Source organism: Ovis aries, chromosome 5, assembly GCF_016772045.2.
Source record: "Ovis aries strain OAR_USU_Benz2616 breed Rambouillet chromosome 5, ARS-UI_Ramb_v3.0, whole genome shotgun sequence".
Lineage (NCBI taxonomy): Eukaryota > Metazoa > Chordata > Mammalia > Artiodactyla > Bovidae > Ovis > Ovis aries.
In genome coordinates, this window is record NC_056058.1 from 20,648,726 (window position 1) to 20,671,926 (window position 23,201).

General features: G+C 37.1%; 1 protein-coding gene across 20 annotated transcripts in view; it reads left to right on the top strand.

Annotated features, from left to right (window-relative positions):
* The window catches only part of RAPGEF6 (Rap guanine nucleotide exchange factor 6), a 221,058-nt gene that overhangs the window by 38,367 nt on the left and 159,490 nt on the right, over positions 1-23,201 (top strand). For 13 of the 20 annotated variants that reach the window (XM_060415604.1, XM_042250259.1, XM_042250263.1 and 10 more), the window contains exons 4-5: positions 2,929-3,012; positions 20,333-20,402. The exons of 1 other annotated variant lie outside the window; for it this stretch is intronic. In XM_060415604.1, coding sequence (XP_060271587.1) covers positions 2,929-3,012; positions 20,333-20,402 — 154 coding nt within the window. The remainder of the gene's footprint in view (positions 1-2,928; positions 3,013-20,332; positions 20,403-23,201) is intronic. 6 more of the 20 variants (XM_060415606.1, XM_027969953.2, XM_060415607.1 and 3 more) reach the window with 1 other exon arrangement.

The following is a 23,201-nucleotide window of genomic DNA, read 5'->3' on the forward strand; positions in this document are numbered from 1 at the left end:
AGGTCCGTCTAGTCAAGGCTATGGTTTTTCCTGTGGTCATGTATGGATGTGAGAGTTGGACTGCGAAGAAGGCTGAGCACTGAAGAATTGATGCTTTTGAACTGTGGTGTTAGAGAAGACTCTTGAGAGTCCCTTGGACTGCCAGGAGATCCACCCAGTCCATTCTGAAGGAGATCAACCCTGGGATTTCTTTGGAAGGAATGATGCTAAAGCTGAAACTCCAGTACTTTGGCCACCTCATGCGAAGAGTTGACTCATTGGAAAAGACTGATGCTGGGAGGGATTGGGGGCAGGAGGAGAAGGGGACGACAGAGGATGAGATGGCTGGATGGCATCACGGACTCTATGGACGTGAGTTTGAGTGAACTCCGGGAGTTGGTGATGGACAGGGAGGCCTGGCGTGCTGCGATTCATGGGGTCACAAAGAGTCAGACACGACTGAGCGACTGAACTGATAAACCAATATTACTTCAGTTAAAAACAAATTTTGAAAAATAGCTATAGTCAAAAAGGTAGACAGTAACAAGTTTTGATTAGGATTTGTTGACACCTGGGGTTGTCCTATATTTGTGGTACAATATATGACAATCCCAAGTGTCAACAAAGCCAGTTTAGGAAATGGTTTGGCAGTTTCTTAAAATATTACCATGTAACCCAGTAATTCCGCCTTTATATGTTTACCAAGGAAATATGAAAATGTGCGTACAGAGACTGTACACAGATGTTTTTTCTTAGTAGCAATATTCATTGTAGCCTAAAACTGGAAATTGTCCAGTGAATGGGTAGATAAAATGCTCTGCATCTGGTTAGTGGAATACTATTTGTCAATAAAAGCGAATAAAGTGATAAATACTACAACATGGACAAAGCTCAGACAAATTATGCTAAATGGAAGATGTATGTTAGAAGCATCACATTACATGATTCTATTTGCATGAACTATCCAGAATAGAAATCTGTAGAGACAGAGCAGATTATTGTTTACCTGGGGCAGGGATAGACTGCAAACAAGGCATGAGGGGTCTCCCTATGAGGATGTTTGCACAGTCCTTTTCAGCTTCATAAAAAGCGTTGAATCGTATACTTAAAATGGTGAGTTTATGGTTTGTAGATTATACCTCAGTTAACTGTTTAAAAATTAATATTAAGAATTGTCCAAATCTATCTGGCTAATCATAAACCAAAGAATTTTTAGAAAAATGAATATGTAAATTAAAGAGTTTAAATTCAGAGATTAGTGGAGGCAGAGGGAAAAATGCATATAGTTGACCTTAACTGGGAAGCAGCATGATAGAAAAAGTGAAAATAAACCACTATGCTCAGTGCCACCAGCAGAGAGGAGGAAATGGGAAGAGAGAGATCTGGAGAGAGGTAGGTAGAGGCCACCGTAATAGTTTTTGTTCTTTATTTTAGAAGCAGTGTGAAGCCTTTGCAGGAGTAAAATCTGTCAAGATTATGTATGGCACTTTTCGCCAGGCTAGGTTATTGTTAGATTTATTCACTTGTGCAAAGAAAGGAGATAGGTGGACCCATGTTTAAAAACTTTCACTTTCCTTATGTTTACTCATCAGATACCGTGCCAGACTGTGCGCGAAGGGTGGAGTTCTCTGCAAGGTCTGAACCGTTTCTGATTGACGAGCTGGCATGGCTCTCGGTGTTAGGAGTGAACATCAGGAGTTTTCTTGTATTTATAGTAGAATTTACTGACAACTCTGACTGTTTCAGTAAAGAGATAAAAATTGAAGACTTGTGGTAGCATTTAATCGTAACTTTCTTATGTGTTGATTTGGGCAAATTTTTCTTTTATTGATTTTAATTCCTTTATGATTGTATGAAAGTCATATTTCAAAAGAATTAGAAGGAATTTCCAAACAAAGAACTTTAAGTAGGAGACTTTCAGCCATTTGTATTTTCCCTCAGTGAAGACAGAGGGGAGGGATATTAAGAACTTTAAAATATCTTCTGGAAAGTTGATGTTAATTTTTCCTTCTCATGGTAAGCAATAGGATTTACCTGGAAAGCTCACCCTGGGTGTTGCATAGAATGGTTCAGATGCTTAGATTTCTGGACGATGAATGATATTATTCACTGAGAACAGAGAACCCTAGAAGAAAATCAAGCTTGAGGGAAATGATAGGTAGATTTTGAACATGTTGAGGTTGAGTTGCAAGTTGACGTATCAATAGCTAGGTAGATATACAGTTCTCCAGCTCAGAGGGAATGTTTCTTTTATATAAAATTAAGAATTGTCTACATATTGGAATTAATTGAAGTTGTAGGTATGGTAAATTTAAAATATATGAAAAACAAAATGATTAGATTATGAACTTAACATCTAACGGTATTCTGGGTTTCCATTGGTGATTTAACTGAACTAAAACTGATGATGAACTCAAGTCATCTGATATTTTTTATCCTTCAGAAACACATAAAATGAAAGGTTGGGTAGACATTTTTTTATGTCAGAATAGAATTAAAGTGAAAGAAGTAGATCATTATGACCCATATTATAGTTGAACATGAAGATGGAACATTGATGTGAATTCGAAACAATACTGTCCTTAATATACGTTAAACTTACCAGAAATAGAACTTTTTAATATGTACATCTAGTATACTATTTGAGTTGATCTTCATCAAATATGGTGATCCAGTACACAAAAATGAGGAATGGGAAGTTACTGATATAAGTTAATAATGAAGAACCAAAAAAAATGTATTTCTGAAACCTATACCTTAGGATAGTTATTATGTAAGATGTGAACACGGTCTGTATGAAACCTTCGGCGATAAGTGAAATTTCCAAGGACTGTTAATTTTTAACTACTTATAATAATACTTGAATTTTTTTCATGTTTTGTATTTTGTATTCATATATACACTTGAATATGTATCTTTATTTACTCATCTATTTATTCACTTAAACAGTTCAGAAACTATTGCCAGATGTTGGTATATCCTGCTTTCTGGATCTGTGCTTATGAAAGACTCCATGGTTTTGCCTCCTTGCAGGTATGTTTACATTGGCCGCTTAGTGTATTTGACAGACAAAGTTTACAAATGTTTTATGTTAAACTATTTTATGTAGAATATGTATTTTATCTTAGTAGATGATACATTTTATAGATGTCTTTGCCTTTTGATAATACACGAAGTACTTGGCAAGAATCAACTGATAGTTCATATTTCTGGAATATGTTGTTGTTCAGTGGCTCAGTTGTGTCTGACTCTTTGTGACCCCATGGACTGTAGCACGCCAGCTTCCCTGTCCTTCACCATCCCCCACCTGGCGCTTGCTCAAATTCATGTCCATTGAGTCAGTGATGCCATACAACCATCTCACTTGTTCTTTGCCTGCCTTCAATCTTTCCCAGTATCAGGGTCTTTTCTGGTGAGTCGGCTCTTCGCATCAGGTGGCCAAAGTATTGGAGCTTCAGCCTCAGTCCTTCCAAAAAATGTTTAGGATTGATTCCCTATCAGATTGACTGGTTTGATTTCCTTGCTGTCCACAGGACTCTCAAGAGTTTTCTCCCACACCACAGTCCAAAAGCATCAGTTCTTCAGCACTCATCCTTGTTTATGGTCCAACTCTCACATCCATACATGGCTACTGGAAAAACCATAGCTTTGAATAGATGGACCTTTGTTGGCAAAGTAATGTCTCTGCTTTTTAGTAGTCTAGGTTTGTCATCGCTTTTCTTCCAAGGAGCAAGCATCTTTTAATTTCATTGCTGCAGTCACCATCTGCAGTGATTTTGGAGACCAGGAAAATGAAGTCTGTCATTGTTTTCATTGTTTCCCCATCTATTTTCCATGAAGTGATGGGACCAGTTGCCGTTATCTTAGTTTTTTGAGTGTTGAATTTTAAGCCAGCTCTATGACTCTCCTCTTTCACCTGTGTCTGGGGTGTAATCTTTTGTTTATCCCATGACATATTATTGTATTATTTGAGATTTGATATCATTTGTCTGATGTTTCATGGATTCATTGCTCTTAGTTATAGGGAGGCAATATAGCTTTATAGTTAAGAAATCATCTTTTAGACTAACAGGAGTTTGGCTAGTGTCTTGATTCTGTCACTTATTAGATGTTTGAATCTGGACAAATTTTAGTTTTCCTGTGTAAATAAGGATACTAATAGTACCCACTTATGTGTTTTATGAGGTTATAGCAAGCTACTACTCATACTTCTCAGTGGAAGTTTGTACAAGTTGATATTTTAGAGCTAGACTGCTTGAGTTCATCTCTTTGCTTTACTGCTTTTTGGGTTAATTACTTAATTGTCTTGTGGCTCAGTTTCCTCACCTCTAAAATAGGAGCAATAATAAGATGTATTTCATAAACCAGTTTTGGGAAATAAGTGAGTTTATATATCTATAGCTCTTAGAACAGTGCCTGGCTTTTGTAAGTAATTTTTAATTATCACCAGAATTAGTAAGTAAAAGAAGAGTCATTGGCAAGATGATTAGATATAATATTCTTAGAGAATGTGGTCTGTTAGTTAAGATTTGGGGGCCTGAAATTATAATTTGGTGACATAAAAATACAACTTTTTGGTGACTTTTCCCTAGTAATGTTGAGAAGAGATTTTTAGGCTTTTAAGGTAGGACTTCTAATTGCAGCTCAATTAATTTAGTTTTAAAAATATTTTAAGTATCAAGGTACATTCTATTAGATAGATAGTACGGAACATCTCAGTTCTGAGGCCATTTTTAAAGCTATGTCTTTAGTCTTGAAACTTTATCATCAATATTTGGTTAAATGAAATATGTACTTCTTGACTAGTAGTATAAAACATATTGTTGACTATTTTTACAAATAAAATACATAATAATTCTTGCCTATTTAACCCTTTTGGCTGTTGTTCCTTTCCCCTATGTTTCTGAAAGACACTTGAGTGCTTTGTAGTGAGTGAATTAGTTCATGAAATAGAATAAGCTTGGTTGATGTGGATTACAGTTCTATTTTAGGATTACTAGTACTGTTCTTTTGACTATTTTATCACTCTTTTCTGCTGTTAATGAGTAGTTAAGAATTTGTTGTGATGACTTTATCAAGCCATTAATCAGTCACAATGATTCACCGTTAGTTTGTAACCAAGACATTGAAGTTTGTTTTAAATAATGGATAGTATGAGGTTTTCTTTTTTGTTAGTGTTTTTTTTTTTTGTTTGAATTTTTTTGTTTTTTTTTTTTTTTTGGCTGTACCACTCGGCCCGTGGAATATTAGTTCCCTGACCAGGTATTGAGCTTGGGCCAATGGCAACGAAAGCACCAAATCCTAATCATGGAACCACCAGGGAACTCCCAATAATATGAGATTTTTAAAACAAAGTCATGGTATGCTTTAATGTAACCATCATGAACTTCACAGCAAAGATGATTATAGAAGTGTATTTAATTGTCATTTAGAGAACAGTTCCTGTGTAGGAGATTTATATTTTGTGTTTGGGAGATGCTTGTTTGAGAGGTTATTGGAGGGTGATTGTTAGGATTAAATGAGTCAATGCAAATAAAATAACCTAGATTAATATTTAGCATATCAGTTCAGTTGCTCAGTCGTGTCCACCTCTTTGCAACCTCATGGACTGCAGTGTGGCGGCTTCCCTGTCCATCACCAACTCCTGGAGCTTGCTCAGACTCATGCCCATCGAGTCGGTGATGCCATCCAACCATCTTGTTCTCTGTCATCCCATTTTCCTCCTACCTTCAATCTCTCCCAGCATCAGGGTCTTTTCTGATGAGTCAGTTCTTCCCATCAGGTGGCCCAAGTATTGGGGCTTCAGCCTCAGTCCTTGCAATGAATATTCAGAAGTGATTTCCTTTAGAATTGGCTGGTTTGATCTCCTTGCAGTCCAAGGGACTCTGAAGAATCTTCTCCAACACCGCAGTTCAAAAGCATCATTTTTTTGGCACTTAGCTTTCTTTATGGTCCAACTCTCACATCCATACATGACTACTGGAAAAACCATAGCTTTGATTAGGTGGACCTTTGTTGGCAAAGTAATGTTTTTGCTTTCTAAGTTTATCATAGCATTTCTTCCAAGGAGCAAGCATCTTTTAGTTTCATGGCTGCAGTGATTTTGGAGCCCCTAAAAAATAGTCTGTCATTGTTTCCCCATCTCTTTGCCATGAAGTGATGGGACTGGATGCCATGATTCTTAGTTTTTCGAATGTTGAGTTTTAAGCCAGCTTTTTCACTCTCCCCTTTCACTTTCATCAAGAAGCTCTCTAGTTCCTCTTTGCTCCTGAGGTTATTGGTATTTCTCCCAGCAATCTTGATTACAGCTTGTGCTTCATCCAGCCCAGCGTTTCTCATGATGTACTCTGCATATAAGTTAAACAGGGTGACAGTATACAGCCTTGATGTTCTCCTTTCCCAAATTGGAACAGTTTGTTCCATGTCCGATTCTAACTGTTGCTTCTTGACCTGCATACAAATATCTCAGGAAGCAGGCAAGGTGGTTTGATATTCCCATCTCTTTAAGAATTTTCCACAGTTCGTTTTGATCCACACAGTCAAAGACTTTGGTGTAGTCAATAAAGCAGAAGTAGATGTTTTTCTGGAACTCTCTTGCTTTTTCTGTGATCTGACAGATGTTGGCAATTTGACCTCTGGTTCCTCTGCCTTTTCTAAATCCAGCTTGAACATCTGGAAGTTCACGGTTCACGTATTGCTGAAGCCTGGCTTGGAGAATTTTGAGCATTACTTTGCTAGCATTTGAGATGAGTGCAATTGTGCGGTAGTTTGAACATTCTTTGGCATTGCCTTTTTTTGGGTTTGGAATGAAAACTGATGTTTTCCAGTCCTGTGGCCACTGCTGAGTTTTCCAAATTTGCTGGCATATGAGTGTATCACTTTCACAGCAGCATCTTTTAGTATTTGAAATAGCTCAACTGGAATCCCATTGCCTCCACTAGCTTTGTTCACAGTAATGCTTCCTAAGGCCCACTTGACTTTTCATTCTAGGATGTCTGGCTCTAGGTGAATGATCACACCATCATGGTTATTAAGATCTTTTTTGGGTCATTAAGATCTTTTTTGTATAGTTCTTCTGTGTATTCTTGCCACCTCTTCTTAATATCTTTTGCTTCTGTTAGGTCCATACTGTTTTCCTTTATTGAGCCCGTCTTTGCATGGAATGTTCCCTTGGTATCTCTAATTTTCTTGAAGAGATCTCTAGTCTTTTCCCATTCTGTTTTTTCCCTCTATTTCTTTGCTCTGATCGCTGAGGAAGGCTTTTTTATCTCTCCTTGCTATTCTTTGGAACTATGCATTCAAATGGGTATATCTTTCCTTTTCTCCTTTGCCTTTCTCTTCTCTTCTTTTCTCAGCTATTTGTAAGGCCTCCTGAGACAACCATTTTATGTTTTTGCAGTTCTTTTTCTCCTGTCGATGGTTGTTCAGCAGCCAGTTGCAGTTTTGAGGTTCTTGCACGAGAAGATGAGCACACGACCTTCTGCTCTGCCGTCTTATGATGTAGATGATTTAGCATATAGTAAACATCAAATGATTTTTGGCTTCTGCAAATATAATGGCATTGAGATGTCATCATTATGATAATCTATAGAATATAGCACTCCCTAATAAAAGAAAAGACTCTGATGCTGGGAGGGATTGGGGGCGGGAGGAAAAGGGGATGACAGAGGATGAGATGGCTGGATGGCATCACCAACTCAATGGACGTGGGTTTGAGTGAACTCCTGGAGATGGTGATGGACAGGGAGGCCTGGCATGCTGTGATTCATGGGGTCACAAAGAGTCGGACACGACTGAGCGACTGAACTGAATATAAGAGGAATAATAGTATTGTTTATAAAAGTATAAACTGTTTCTTTAGCTATCAAGCTGTCTGTTACTGCTTTATCAGTGAATAGACAGAAACCACATGGTAATTTGAACAGGGACCCTTCAAAGAATTATTAATTTTCAAGAAATTAGGTACTAAGAAGAATAAAGGTGCTAAGGGAGAGTACCCCAGGAAGGAATAAACTTGAAAGGGGAGCTTTCTCCCCAAAACTGAAATTCAGAACTTTTGTTGGTGAATATGTTGCTTGTAGCCCAGTAGCTAATGACAAAGTTCACTTGGTTGCTCTGGGCCAGAGCTGTCCATGGTTAGTGGGTCAAAGCTGTCAGGGAGAGAAAGTCTGACTAGGACTGGTAAACAGTATAGTCCTTCCTGACCCCCAGCCCACTCAGGGTGCAGATGGGTCCTGAGGCTGGAGATGGGACTTCCCTTTGCCTTACACACGCCTACCCTGCCAAGTGTAGGAAAGTATTTGCCATTTCTTTGTACTAGCCCCCTCTACTGACGAAGTTTTGATATTAATAGCCAGCCAAAGGAGAATCTTGATTAAATCCAGATCCTTTATTATAAAGTAAATTTGAAACTGAGAGCAAATACATTTGAACTTGAGAGGCAATAAATAAATGGTACAGTGCCATGCTTTCCAACCTTTTTAGCACCAGGGACAGATTTTGTGCAAGACAGTTTTCCCATAGACCAGAGTGGAGAAGGTGGTTTCAGGATGATTCAAGCATATTATGTTTATTGGGCACTTTGTTTCTATTATTACATTAGCTCCACCTCAGATCATCAGGCGTTAGATGCCAGAGGTTGGGGACCCCGGTACAGTCCACTCCCTTGGTTACTCAGTTTTCATATGAATGCTTCTGAACACATTTGAGCTTCTACCCAATTCTCTTTTCATTTAACAAGATACGGCTATCCTTCATGTAAGTAAAGAAGTTCTTACCATCTCCCTGAAACAAGGGGATGCACAGTCCCAATCGTCAGTGTTCGCTGTATTAGTTATACTTTTCATCACAGTGCCTCTGAATATTCTGTTAACTCCAGACTACCTTATAAAGTTCACTTCCAACAACTTATATATAAAATAGATATGGGGAAGAGAGGGAAGAAGGAAATGGTTAACATATACAACCCCGAACCATGTATACCACATATAGTCCTGTTTCCATCATTGGTCACAAATCCGTAGTTGATCTTGCTTCCTCTTTTTACCACCCATTCAGTACTTCTGCCTTCAACCAGAATTTCAGCTGTTCCGGGTTCTTTACCTGATAACGGGCACAGAACCTTCATTTCTTAAGGGTCCTTAATTATGCCTTGTTTGGTTCTTCCCTGCCCACCCCACCCCTCACCCGCCACTTGGGGTTGCTGTTAGTTTTCTATTAACTTTAATAGTGGACTTGAAAGCACTGGACAGAGTCCAAAAGAACCTCCTGGGCTTCAGATGTAGTTCTGCTGGCCTCGATTTTATGCAGCAACTCAGTTTCTCCTTGGTGATTGTAATCAATCACTCAGGCTAGTAGAATAAGCCCCTTTTCTGCCTTTCGGTTCAGTGCCCAGGTGGAAGTCACTAATTCAGTGACTTGCTGTGTTTCCTGCTAGAAATAATCTAGCAGGACTAAGACTCAAAACCAGCAGAGCTCAAAGTTTTAGGAAGAGGAAGTATAAATTCTGTGAATGAGTTATTAAGTATAATAACATTGAGAAGAACCACTGTTACTTCCATGCCTTGAATATGAAATCCATGTATTCTGCCTGTTGGGACAGATAGAAATTATTGCTGTACTTCTGCTGCTGCAAAATGAATACCTTGATTGAAAATGATGCTGTCTAGAGTGCTGAGGCTATCAATGGCATTTTGTGAGCCTGTGGACAGTGCTTCTGGCAGAAGCATTGTAGATGGCAAAAGCCAATCATGTCCAGAATATGTGTTTGTTCCAATGAGGACAAATATATTCCTCCTCCATGATAGAAAAGGTCCAGCATAAATAATCTGCATTCAGCCTTGAACAGTGCTGGGAAGTCCCTTGTTAACAGCAGTCTGGGTAGTTCATCCACCCCATGGGTGAGACTTCAAATTGTAGCTTTGGGGGCTTTGATTTATAATCTCAGGCCACAAACTGATATCATTATCAGTTTACAAGCAAAACTGCAGCTCTCCTTTTACTTTAACCTTGTTACAGTGCTGTATGTTTAATCTTATGAGTCACAGAATGTTGATATTCCCCAGGGATGTTGGCCAGACTTCCAGGGGCTCAAGAATTCCAAAACCCACTCCCTTTCTTATCTAAAGTGCCACCTGACTTTCTGTGCTTGTGGGCAGGCACAGAATATGGGCATTGTCCGGGAAGGTCAGAAGCAGGTCAGAGGTCTGCTCTCTCGCTTCTGAACAAGACTTCCTCCATTTTAATTTCCTTAACAGACGGCCTCACGGTTGTTCAGGCTGAAGAGCATAGAAATAAGCTAAGTAACATGAGAAGTCTCCTTAATTCTGTAAGTCAAATAACAGTTCCAGAGAGTCAGTAGAAATAAAGTGATCAGAGAAACAAGTAATGGGTTAAATAATGCAGAAAACAATTTTTGAGCAGTAGAGGATTTAGTAAAGAAAAAGTTCCACCATGAATGAGAAGTATGTTTTTGTGCATCAATTCCTACATCCATTAACTTACTGATAGCAATAATAGTAAGAACAGAATGTTCTATCAAGATATGATTATGTGTATCTGTGACATTTTTCAACTATTTGGTTCCTTGCAAAATCTTCCATAATGGTTCTAAGAGGAAGCTAATATTGGGAACAGAAAGAGTAGGGAATAATGTTTGAATCCATAATACTTGAGTTCTCATGAGGGGACAGTAGTAGGTGGTTCTCTTCCAATACAAATGATCAGCATGTGTTAGGCATCTGGAAACAGGGGTTCCTAACTGATAGGTAGTAGTAGTTTCTACCTCATTGGTTACAGTACATACAAATTAAGGGGCTATTTCAAACACCATAGGATTTAGGGAAGATAGTCCATTCACAATAGTTGATGGAGTTCTCCTATAATTAGGGTTCCCAAATGCAAGATCTTGATCCACATAGCAGTCCCTTGCTAGCCTTGTCATACTCTATCAGTAAGTGGGTATGACTAATAAAGTCCAGATAATTTCCAGTAAAATATGTCAACCAGTACTCTTCCCCAGATACAATGGATAACATGTGAAATTAGTGTGATCTAGTAGACATAAGTTTTGTCCATAAAAAGTCAAAGTTAAGAAAGGACAGGCCTTGCTTGCAGGGCAGGCAGAGTTACCTTGAGTTGAGGTCTGGTTCACATTTCTCCAGCTATAGGTTCCCCGGTGACTTTCTTTATGTTCTCTTAGCACAGTGGCCAGAAGTTCAGACGTGGATGACATTCCACATTACGGTCAGACTTCCAAGAATGTCTGTTCACAAGAATAGTAGTGGGTTAGTGGCACGTATTTTCATTTTTCTTGTCCAGGAATCGTTACTAATACGGTATTATCCTTCCCCTGCTCAGTAAAATCAGCAGGTAAGGGAGGACTGTTAGGCTGCGTTACTCAGACTTTAGCTTCAATTACATGTATTTCATTTGTGGATCCAAACCCTCCATCACCTCTGTTAGTAAGGAGGAACATTCTCCTTTTTGTACTTTGTCAGTTACATGTGGAAGAATGAGCAGTTGGTAAATCATGTTTATAGTAAATCATCTTTTCCTTCATTTTGTAGAATTACTCGGATTTCTCCTTGGTAGTAAGGAGAAATGGGGTCTGTAGCTTGGGTCTGTAACTGCCCCCATGGACACAGATCCCTTTTAATACTAAACTGAAGTGTTCTTTTTATTAATCCAAAGTGCCCCCAAGGCATTCTAATTCCTATACCAGTTGGAATAGCCCATATCAAAACTTTAATAAAGCCAAGTTTGGATATGGAGTCAAATCCAGCCCAGTGGCCTCAGGAGTAGCTCAGAAAGAAGCTAATGCCCCTGGGATAATTTCTCAGTACTCAGTTGTTTCAGGACAAAAGTCTGTTCTATGAATTTGTGAGTTTTGTATAGTCATCTTCATCCAAGGAGTTTATGATTCTCTTATAGGGCTGTTACTTGAAATATTGAAGTCAGTATTTAAGTTAGTCCTCTGGTTTTTATAAGAGCCCTCTCCAAGTTTAATGAGTTGCTGTGTAAGCAGACCATTCATTCTTTCAAACCAGCAGCTTGAGGATAATAAGAAATATGAAAGATCCATTGTATATTATGTTCCCGGGCAACTCCTGTATTAACTCACCTTTAAACTGTGACCCATTGTCATTCTGAATTTGAAGTAGTTAACTCTTCAGTCGCTCAGTCATGTCAGACTCTGCAGTCCATGGACTGCAGCATGCCAGGCCTCCCTGTCCTTCACTGTGTCCCAGAGTTTGCTCAAACTCAAGTTCATTGAGTAGGTGATGCCATCCAACCATCGCATCCTCCATCACCCCCTTCTCTTCCTGCCCTCAATCTTTCCCCCATCATCAGGGTCTTTTCCAATGAATTGGCTCTTTGCAAGAGGTGGCCAAAGTATTGGAGCTTTGGCATCAGTCCTTGCAATGAATATTCAGGTTGATTTCCTTTAGGATGGACTGGTTTAATCTTTTTGCTGTCCAAGGGACTCTTAAGAGGCTTCTCCACCACCGCAGTTTGAAAGCATCAGTTCTTCAGTATTTTTCCCAGATTATGTCTTGCCTTTTTGTTTTTCAATGATAACTTCTTTAAGTGTGAGAGGTCCAAAGTACTAAGTGTTCTACTAATTTATTTGAAGTACTTAAACGTGTTCTGCTAATCTTTGCCTGTTCCAAGTTTGTAAATATTCTCTTCTGTGTGTTCTTAGACAGTTTTCTTAAACTAGCTTTACTGGTGTATAATTTACATACCATAAAATTCACCCATAAGTTTTTACTCTAATAATTTATGATTAATATATACATTGGTACACCATAGTTTTAGACTTCCTTTACCTGAAAAAGTTCTGCATGCTCTTTTGCAGTTAAAATCTGACAGACTTTCTGTCTCAATATCTACCTTGTGCAGATATTTAAAAGTAGTCTTTGTTGTGGCATTTTTCACTTAGCATAATGTCTTTGAGGTTCATCGCTGTTTTAGACTATAACAGTTGTAGCATGTGTATTTTTTTCAATTGTTAAATTGTATTTCATTCTAAGAAGATTTCACATTTTGTCTAGCCATTCATGAGAAGATGAAAAGTTAGAAATTTTATTGTTTTAGTTTAGGGGCTTTTATGAATAATGCTGCTATAAAGATTCAAATACATGTCTTTACATGGGCTGTGTATTTATTTTTTCTTTTGTAGATATGTAGGAGAGGATTGCTATGTCATATAAATATATATTTAATTTTTGAGGAAAGGTCCAAATTGCTTAAAAGATCACTATTATGTTACATACGGACCAAGAACATACCATGGATATCATTTTTTGCATCCTCTCCTTCACTTGGTATTGACAGTCTTTTGATTATTACTCTTCTAGTATGTGTTTAACTATCTCAGTGATTTTAACTTGTATTTCAGTATAGTGACTGTTACTGTTGAGGCTCTTATGTGCTTATTAAGCATTCCTGTACCTTTGTTGAAATGTCTGTTCAAAGCGTTTCTCCATTTTTCATTTATATTATGTCTTAAGTTGTAAGAATTTGTGTTTTAGATATAAGTTCTTCATGAGATGTATGATTTTTAATTGTGTTTGTTTTTACCAAGTTTTAAGAACTTAGATATTTTAGATAAAAGTTACAAGTTCTTTGTCAGATATATGATATGCATGTATTTTCTTTTTTCTGTGGCTTGTTTTTTCCTTAATAGTGTCTTCTGAAGCATGAGTGTTTTATGTTTTCATGAGATTCAGTTTTTTTTTTCTTTTGAGGACCTAGATTTTGGTGGTGTATCTAGGAAATCTTTGTTTAGCTTTTCTCTTATGACTTTTTCTGGATGGTTTTCAGTTTGAGCTATTATAGTTTGGTCTAGTCCATTATGACTTCATTTTTGGTTTTGTTTCTCTTTTTTTTGTGTTTTTGCTTAAGAATAGTCGGTTGACCCATTGCCATTTTAGAAGGCATTGAATTGCTTTTGTTGAAAATCAGTTGACCATATGTATGTCTGTTTGTTTGCTTTTGCTGAACTAATGTTTACTCTGTTTCATTTAACTATATTTCTGTTTTGGTACTAATCTTCTACCTTAATGATTGTGGCTTGTTGTAAGTTGTCAAATCAGTACCTTGAGTCTTACAGCTTTGTTCATTTTTAGAGTGATTTTGCTTATTTTAGGTTCTTTGTTTTTCCATATGAATGTAAGGATATGCTTGTTTTATGAATCCTGATAGGATTCTCATTAAAAAAATTGTTTATTTCATAATGGACTTTTTTACAGCAATTTTAGGTTTACACCATGGAGTGGAAGGTGTACAGATTTTTCATGTACTTTCTGCCCCTGCTCATGCATAGTCTACACCATTATGAGCTACTCTCACAGAAGTGGTACATTTGTTAGAGGTGATGAACTTCACCCAAAGTACAGTTTATATCAGGGTTCACTCTTGGTAATGTACATTCTTTGTGTTTGGACAAACATATAAAGCTGTATTTTCACCATGATAGTATTATACAGAGTAGTTTCCCAGACCTCAGATTCCTCTGAATTCCACCTTTCTACCAACCCCTGGCTTTTTTATAGGTTTGCGTTTTCCACGGTGTCATATAGTTGAAATCATACCATGTATAGTGTTTTCAGATTGGATTCTTTCACTTAGAAATACATAATACGCTTCCTCCATGTCTCTTCATAGCTTAATAGTGCATTTCTTATAGCACTGAATAATAGTCTGTCATCTGAATGTACCACAGTTTGTTTATCCAGTCACATGCTGAAGAGTATCTTGGTTGCCTCCATATTTTGCCAATTGTGAATAGTTGCTATAAACATCGAGGTACAAGTGTTTCTGTGGATATAAATTTTCAGCTCCTTTGGGTAAATACCAGGGAACATGATTACAGAATCATATGGTAAGAGTATTTTTAGTTGTGTAAGAAATTGCCAAACTGTCTTCCAAAGTGGCTGTACCATTTTGCATTATTAGCAGCAATGAATGAGAGTTCTTGTTCCTCCACGTCCTTTGCAGCATTTGGTATTGTCAGGGATCTGGATTTCGGTGTTTCTGATAAAGTGTATCTTGTTACTTTAATTTGCATTCTTTGCTTGAGTGTCTGTTAAGGTCTTTCACCCATTTTTAAATTATGTTGTTTGTTTTTGTATCTTTGTTTTAAGAGTTATTTATATGTTTTAGACAACAAGCTTTTATCAGAACTCAGCTCAGTTCACTCAGTCGTGTCTGACTCTGCACGCCAGGCTTCCCTGTCCATCACCAACTCCCAGAGCTTGCTCAAACTCATGTCCCTTGAGTCGGTGATACTCAAGTAGTTAAACATGTACTCTCCTCTTTCACTTTCATCAAGAGGCTCTTTAGTTTTTCTTCTCTTTGTGCCATAAGGGTGGTGTCATCTGTATATCTGAGGTTATTGATACTTCCAGCATCTTGATTCCAGGTTGACTCAGTTTTAATTCTCAGAGCCAGTGGGCTCTGAGAGCCACCCTGTTCACCAGTGCTTCCCTGTGGAGAGGCTGGGGGAGCACGGGGCCCTCAGCAGCGGAGGTGGGAGGACCCAAGGGTGGGTAGGAGACCTCTTAGCCAGAGGGCGAGGACCATGTGGGCTGCCCCGACCCACTAATACTTCACCATTAGTACCAACTCACCCTCCTGGGGATAGCCAGAGGCTCTACCAATGGGACAATGCTGGAAATGGGCCTCGAACGCTCACGCCAGCTTGGCCCCACAGAGAAATATTTAATGAAGCATTATTATTAACATTAATACATATGTAAACTTTTTTGAGAAATGGAAGAAGGAATTTTTCAATCTCCTTTATGAATATAGTATTATCATGATGATGTACTATTGTAAGAAAACTGCATTTCTCATGAACATACATGTAGAAATTAACAAAATAATAGCAGACCAAATCCATGAATATATTAGAAGTATTAGACATTTGTGATCAGGTTGGGTTTATCCTAGGAATGCAAGGAAGTTTAAAATCCATAAAACAATTAATGTAGTATTCTCCATTAGTAAAAGAGTGGACAGAAGCTACATGATCCTTTCAGAAAGCAGGAAAAAAAAAATTTGACAAAACTCAAAACTCGTTCTTGATAAAACTTTTTAAAGTTAACTATATGGAAGGAAACTTCTTCAGTAACCCTTGTCTAGGACATGTACAAAAATTCTTTGCTGTGAGAAGTTTTTAATTTCCATTTTTTCATTTATATCTCTGATCCATTTCTAATTTTTGATTATGGTATTAAAATCTTCCTTTTTTCTGTATTGATATATGGTTGTTTTGTCACTTGCTGCTACTGCTGCTGCTAAGTCGCTTCAGTCATGTCCGACTCTGTGCGACCCCATAGACGGCAGCCCACTGGGCTCAGCCGTCCCTGGGATTCTCCAGGCAAGAACACTGGAGTGGATTACTACTTGTAGATAGTATCTTTTCCCTCATTGAATTCCCTTGGCACTTTTATCAAAAATCAGTTGAACATATATGTGTGGGTCTGATTTTGTTCTCTCAGTCCTGTGTTATTGATCTATAAAATAATCTGATGCCATACTGTCTTGAGTATTCTGCTGCTGCTAAGTCGCTTCAGTCGTGTCCAACTCTGTGCGACCCCAGAGACGGCAGCCCACCGGGCTCCCCCATCCCTGGGATTCTGCAGGCAAGAATACTGGAGTGGGTTACCATCTAGCTTTATAAAATTACCATGAAATGTAACATAAACATTCCATCTTCTTGTTTTCCAAAATTAGTTTAGTTATTTTAGATCTTTTACATTTCTGTGTAAATTTTATAATCATCATGTCAGTGTCTCTAAGGCAACTTGTTGATTACATTGAGTTTGTAGAACATTTCTACCCATAAATGAAGTATATCTTATTTAGGACATCTTAATTTTCTTGTCAGTGTTTTATAGATTTTTTAGTTGGCAGTTTTATAGAGATTTTGTGCATGTTTTTATAAACTTATCTCAAGTATTCTGGTTTTCATTCTATCTTTAATGGAATTAATTTTTTTTTTCAGATTGTTCATTGATAATATACAATAAAAGCATTGATTTTTTAATATTGAGCTTGAAGCCTTCAATCTTGGTAAATTCACTTGTTTCTTTAAAAAATAATAATAATAATTTGTCCATACCAATTTAATTTGTGCCACACTGCTTGCAGTCAGCGTCTTAGTTCCTTGACCAGGGATCAAACCTAGGCCACAGCAGTGAAAGCCCCGAGCGCTAACCACTGGACTGGAATTCCCTGAAAACAGAATGTATAGAATTTACTTAATGTATAGTCATGTCATCTCCAGTGCAGCTTTTCTCATGCCTTTCTTGTTTAAGTTATTGTTCTAGGAATTCAAATAGTTGGAGAATGTTGCTTTACGTCAGTACTTTAGCTGATAAATTCAGAAGGAATGATACAATTATAAAATGGCTTTTTCAGTAGCCCCTAATAACACTTGAGGTCTGGTCACCAATCAAAAAAGGATACTAAATCTAATAGATGGAAAATTGATAGGAAGATTTATAGTATTGTGGGCATATTAAATTGACAGTGTCTGAAACCACTCACTGTTGTTAACACTACTAAAAACTGGCACAATCAGACATTATGTGTCTACCTATGTGATGTGGTAGAATATTCCACTAGGTCTTAAAAAAAACAAACTTCTGTTTCTCTGTTGAATTCATGTTTATCTCACTTTCTTAAACATTTGGAGCATACTTAGAAATAGCTGTTTCAGTGTTGTCTGTTGATTCTCTCACTGCTGACAGCTGTAGATCTGTTTTTATAGATTGGTTTTTCTTTGGCTATGGATCATATAGTCCTCTTTGCATGATATTTTTTTGTTTTACTGGATGTCAGATTTCTGTGTTGCTGTATTCCAAAACAGATTTCTGTGTTGCTGTATTTTAGAAGGCAATGGCACCCCACTCCAGTACTCTTGCCTGGAAAATCCCGTGGATGGAGGACCCTGGAAGGCTGCGGTCCATGGGGTCGCTGAGGGTCAGACACGACTGAGTGACTTCACTATCATGCATTGGAGAAGGAAATGGCAACCCAGTCCAGGGTTCTTGCCTGGAGAATCCCAGGGATGGGGGAGCCTGGTGGGCTGCTATCTATGGGGTCGCACAGAGTCATACACAACTGAAGTGACTTAGCAGCAGAGTAGTATTAGGCTTTCTTCTGACATGTAGTTCACTTAATTGGAATTTGTTTGAGTGAGTGTAGCACTTCTTTGGAGACGGCAACGGCACCCTACTCCAGTACTCTTGCCTGGAAAATCCTATGGACGGAGGAGTCTGGTGGCCTGCAGTCTATGGGGTCGCTAAGGGTCGGACACGACTGAGAGACTTCATTTTCACTTTTCACATTCATAAATTGGAGAAGGAAATGGCAACCCACTCCAGTGTTCTTACCTGGAGAATCCCAGGGACTGGGGAGCCTGATGGGCTACAATCGATGGGGTCGCACAGAGTTGGACACGACTGGGTTGACTTAGCAGCACTTCTTTAGACTAATTTATCACATTGCAAAGGAAATAGATTTCTGAAGATCCTACCCAATGTCCTGTGTATTATGTGGTCTTCCACATAATACAAGTTATATAGAATACATAATACAGGCTCTTTACCATCCGAGCCACCGGGAAGCCCGGTCTTTCCACACCCCAAATCTGTCTCTGTCTTTTCAATTCAGTGACACTGGCAGACTCTGCTCGGTTTCTCCCTTTTTGCATTGTGGCCTGGAGATTACCTGTAATTAGTAAAATTGGGATATTGTAAGGGTCATCTTAGGTTTTTAATTTCCTCTCTAAAGCATCCATATACATGCCCTACCTACTTTCCAAAATCTTGAAACTGTTGCTTAATGTGTTTTGTCTGATTTTCCTTTTTTGTTGTTTTTTGTTTTTTCTTTCATGTGGGAGAGTAAATCTATTCCCTGTTATTCCATCTTGAAAGTAAACTTTCACATATTTGCTTTTATTGTTTTATGTATTACATAAGGTAGGAGTTTTGGTGGGAGGAAGAACAACAACAAAAAAATACAGGCTAGTGCTTAAGAAAAAACAGCAGGGATTTTTTTGTTATGTTAAAAAGTAAGTTCATTTGGATTTTGATTAGTATTTTGTTGTAAACTAATATTTGTATATAATCATATACTTTGTGGAAAGTTGACATTTTTATAATAGCTTCCTTGTAAGTATATGCTATATCACTTCTTTTATGAAGCCCTATTTTCAATTCATCAATAGAATTGTATAGTTTTTTATAAGTATTTCTGTATTTCCTTATTAAATAGTTTATATTTTGGTATTTATAGTTTTGCTTACATTATTAGTGGAATTTTAAAGTTATTTTTATAGTGTTTTATTTATATATTTTATAATTAACCATGGTACTTAATTTCTATTTTATAGTATTTTAGATTGCTTTTATTACATATTAAGTATGTTAACCTTTTGTGTGTCTAGTATTTTTTTATACCCCACCTTTAAAAAAAATTCAGTTCATCTTTTCAAATGAAAATACCAGTATTTTGAGTGCTTTCTTCTTTTGATTTGCATAGAATTCTTTCTTCCAGACAAATACATAAAAACTCAAATTTTCTTTGAGTACTGCTGCCGTTTTTATTTTTTCCAAAGAGCTATCCAGGGCCTCTAACACTATTTTTTTTTTTTTTAAATGAGTCACTTCTGTATTTTACTTCATTTTTTAATATATTCAAGTAATAATATCTTTAAAGTTTTTTTATGTCTGTTATTTAATATCAGTTTCAAAAATTTGTTATTAAAAAAAATCTTCCATAATTTTAGCGTTACTCTTCAGTAGGTGTGGTTTTGGGGCTCCCCTGGTAGCTCAGTGGTAAAGAGTCGGTCTGCAATGCAGGAGACCCAGGTTCAATTCCTGGGTGGGGAAGATCCCCTGGAGGAGGGCATGGCAACCCACTCCAGTGTTCTTGCCTGGAGAATCCCCATGGGCAGAGGAGCCTGGTGGGCCACAGTCCATGGGGTCGCAGAGTCGGACATGACTGAGCGACTCAGCAGCAGCAGCAAGTGTGGTTTTTCTTTAATTCAACACATACTAATAGATGTTCAAAATTTGAGATTAGGTAGATATCTTTTATAATCAGTTTCAGAGAATGGTTAAAGGCAGGATTTTTAAAATAATTATCACACTGTGTATTGAGGCCACATATCTGGGCAAGTAAAAGAAGGGGGGGGGTTTTGTTTGTTTTTAAGAAAATCTTGAAGTGATAGAATCACAATTTTTTGGTTAACATCTAAGTTTTTTTGGTTCATTTTTTTTTCTGTATTGATACATTTTATAACCTTTGCTAAAGAAATATTTTTCTGTTTTTATAGTTTTGGTAAGCAGTTTGGAGGAAAAAGAGGATGTGATTGTCTTGTATTAGAACCTTCAGAAATGATTGTGGTAAGAACTTTAAAAAATGTTGAATTCCTTTTTGTTACGCTTGACTTTCATCTTTAAATGTAGTGATCTTTTAAATACTCAAAAAGGTTCCATTAATGTGACTTTTTAAATGTTTTACTAAGCAGCATCAAACCGTATATATTTATATATACCTAGTTTGATGCATTTTCACCCACTTAGAATATTTTTTGATTCTTGAGAGAATTTGAAACATGATGCAGTTATATCTAAAGTATTACCAATTTGGTAATTCCTTTACTACATTCACCAGAAAATTTAAATAAGAGCTCTGAAAGGGAACCCTGACTTTCCTGTTCAATATAGGTAATAATCTTTGAGCATCTGTGTTCTGTACCCTGAACTAGAGAGAAAGAGATAGAAAAAAAGAGACAATTATATCTAAGAAATGCTTTACATTTTAATATTTTAAGAGTATATTTAAGGATTAGTTCTTTACTTTTTCCCAAGAAAGCTAGGTAGTTGATTTAACTTTAGAAAATAAGACTTTTTTCCCTCACCATTTGAAGAATCCAGAACACAGCTCTCTTTTACCTTGTTCTGAGATGACCTTACTAGGAAACAGCTAATACTGAATGGACGCTTTGTCCCACTAGCGTCTCATGTAGATGATCGTGTCATCTGATTTGATTTAAACTATTGAGAAATGAGGCTGAATTCTTAGTATAGCCTTTTAATATCAGGGTTCAAAACTAAACTACTTTATTTCATAGTGTTATAGTCAGATTGACATCTTCAGCTAGATTCTGTGATCTCTTTGCCAAATTGGATCATCTACATTGTCATGAGCTTAGTGTCCTAAATTTCATATAAGCAACTGGATTTTAAGCTCCTAAAAGTCTGAGATCAGTTTTTTTTTTTCCATTTGTGTCTTCGATAGTATTGCAGAGTACTTCCAATATAGTAAATAAATGTTCAGTAAATTTTACTGGTTCTCAAGTTTGTTCAAGGCTTAAACTGTGTATTATATTATGTTTATTTTCTTTAAGTGTTGGTATACATGGAATATCTATTAAGGCCTCAGAACTCTTTCTTTTAAATAAGTGCATTGAGAGACATGCTAGGAAAACTGCTTCAGGCAGTAGGGTTTTCTCATTTATTTGTGATGTGTGTTTCTCATGCTTTATGGAAAAAGAATGGTGCTTTTGCCATAGTGTTTTTGTATGCAATTGACCCTTAGACAACATGGATTTGAACTGCTCAGTCCACTTATGCAGGTATTTTTCAGTAGTAAATTCTGCAATACTACAGTGTGGTTGGTTGAATCATGTATACAGAGGGCAGACTATAAGTTATATGTGAATTAAGCAACACCTTGTACATACTTTTGTTTTATTGTGGTAAAATACACTTAGGGAATTTACTGTCTTAGCCATTTTTAAATGTAGAGTTCAATTTATTAAGTTAATTATTAAATTTATATCTATCAATTTTCATTTTTAATTAAAGGGAAGAATTGTACTTATCTTGCCCCAAGCCTGGAGTTAACCTTTTCTATGAGGAGATCTGCTTGCTTTTAGTGGAAATCAGTATTAAGATGCCAAGATCTGGTAGCTGATTGTTTTCATTGCTTCAGGTGCCTCAGTGCTTGTAAGGCCTTTCAGTGAACAGAGCTAGAAAATATACATCTGAGTGTATATATATACACACACATACATACACACTTACATATACACCTCTGTATTTATTTCTTTTATATATATCTATAAAACCTAGAGTTAATTCTCATATTCTTTTATTTGTACCTTCTTTCACTAAATGGTGAGAAACTTGGTCTCCATTATCATCAAAATATTTACCTAAGACAGTTTTAAAATTGCTTGCTCATAACAGTGTAGAAAGTACCACTAACTAGAGTATTAACATATACATATATACTTATTTCAGGTGTACAATTTATTGATACTACAAATGTGTACCACTTATAACCTATCTGTCTATCAGAATATAAAATATTTGCATCACCTACCTTACAAAGTAAGGAAATATTCAGAGAATTATAGGGGCCTTGCAGAATGACAGAGAAAGGCCAGTGAGAGAACTAAGTTAAAGGATCTCCCTTTGGCCAAATATGGAACTATGAGAATCCAAATAGAAATGTGTAGTAACTAATGGTAACTTCCTGTATAATAAAGAATTTATAAATTCTAATATGAATGAATGAAAAGGAGAATTTCTTCCTGATAGTCAAATGCCAACTAATATGTCTTAAAGGAATGACTCAGTTAGAAAATAATTGTGTGTTAGTCGCTCAGTCATGCCCGACTCTTTGCAACCCCATGGACTGCAGTCCACCAGGTTCCTCTGTCCATGAGATTTTCCAGCCAAGGATACTGGAGTGGGTTGCCATTTCCTTCTCCAGGGGATCTTCCCAACCCAGGGATCGAACCCGGGTCTTCTGTACTGCAGGCAAATTCTTTACCGACTGAGCTACAAGGAAAGCAAATGTTCGTTGAGAAATGGGATACTTACATAGTCTCATTTTTTATCTCCCCACAAATCATTTATGAAGGGAAAAATTACCAAATTTTTGATGGGGAAACAGAAGGATATGATACCACTGTAACAAAAATTATTGCTCCTGCCATCAGTATAGACACAACGTGATACCATACTGCTCCTGATACAGTGCACTGAAGAGGACAGGACATTATGTCTGAGAAATATGCCTGCTGGAAGTGCCTGCCTGAAACTAATCACTAAGAAATATCAGACCAAAAAGACATTTTTCAAATTGCTGGCTTATGTTCTTCAAATATCCCAATGTCAAGAAACATCACA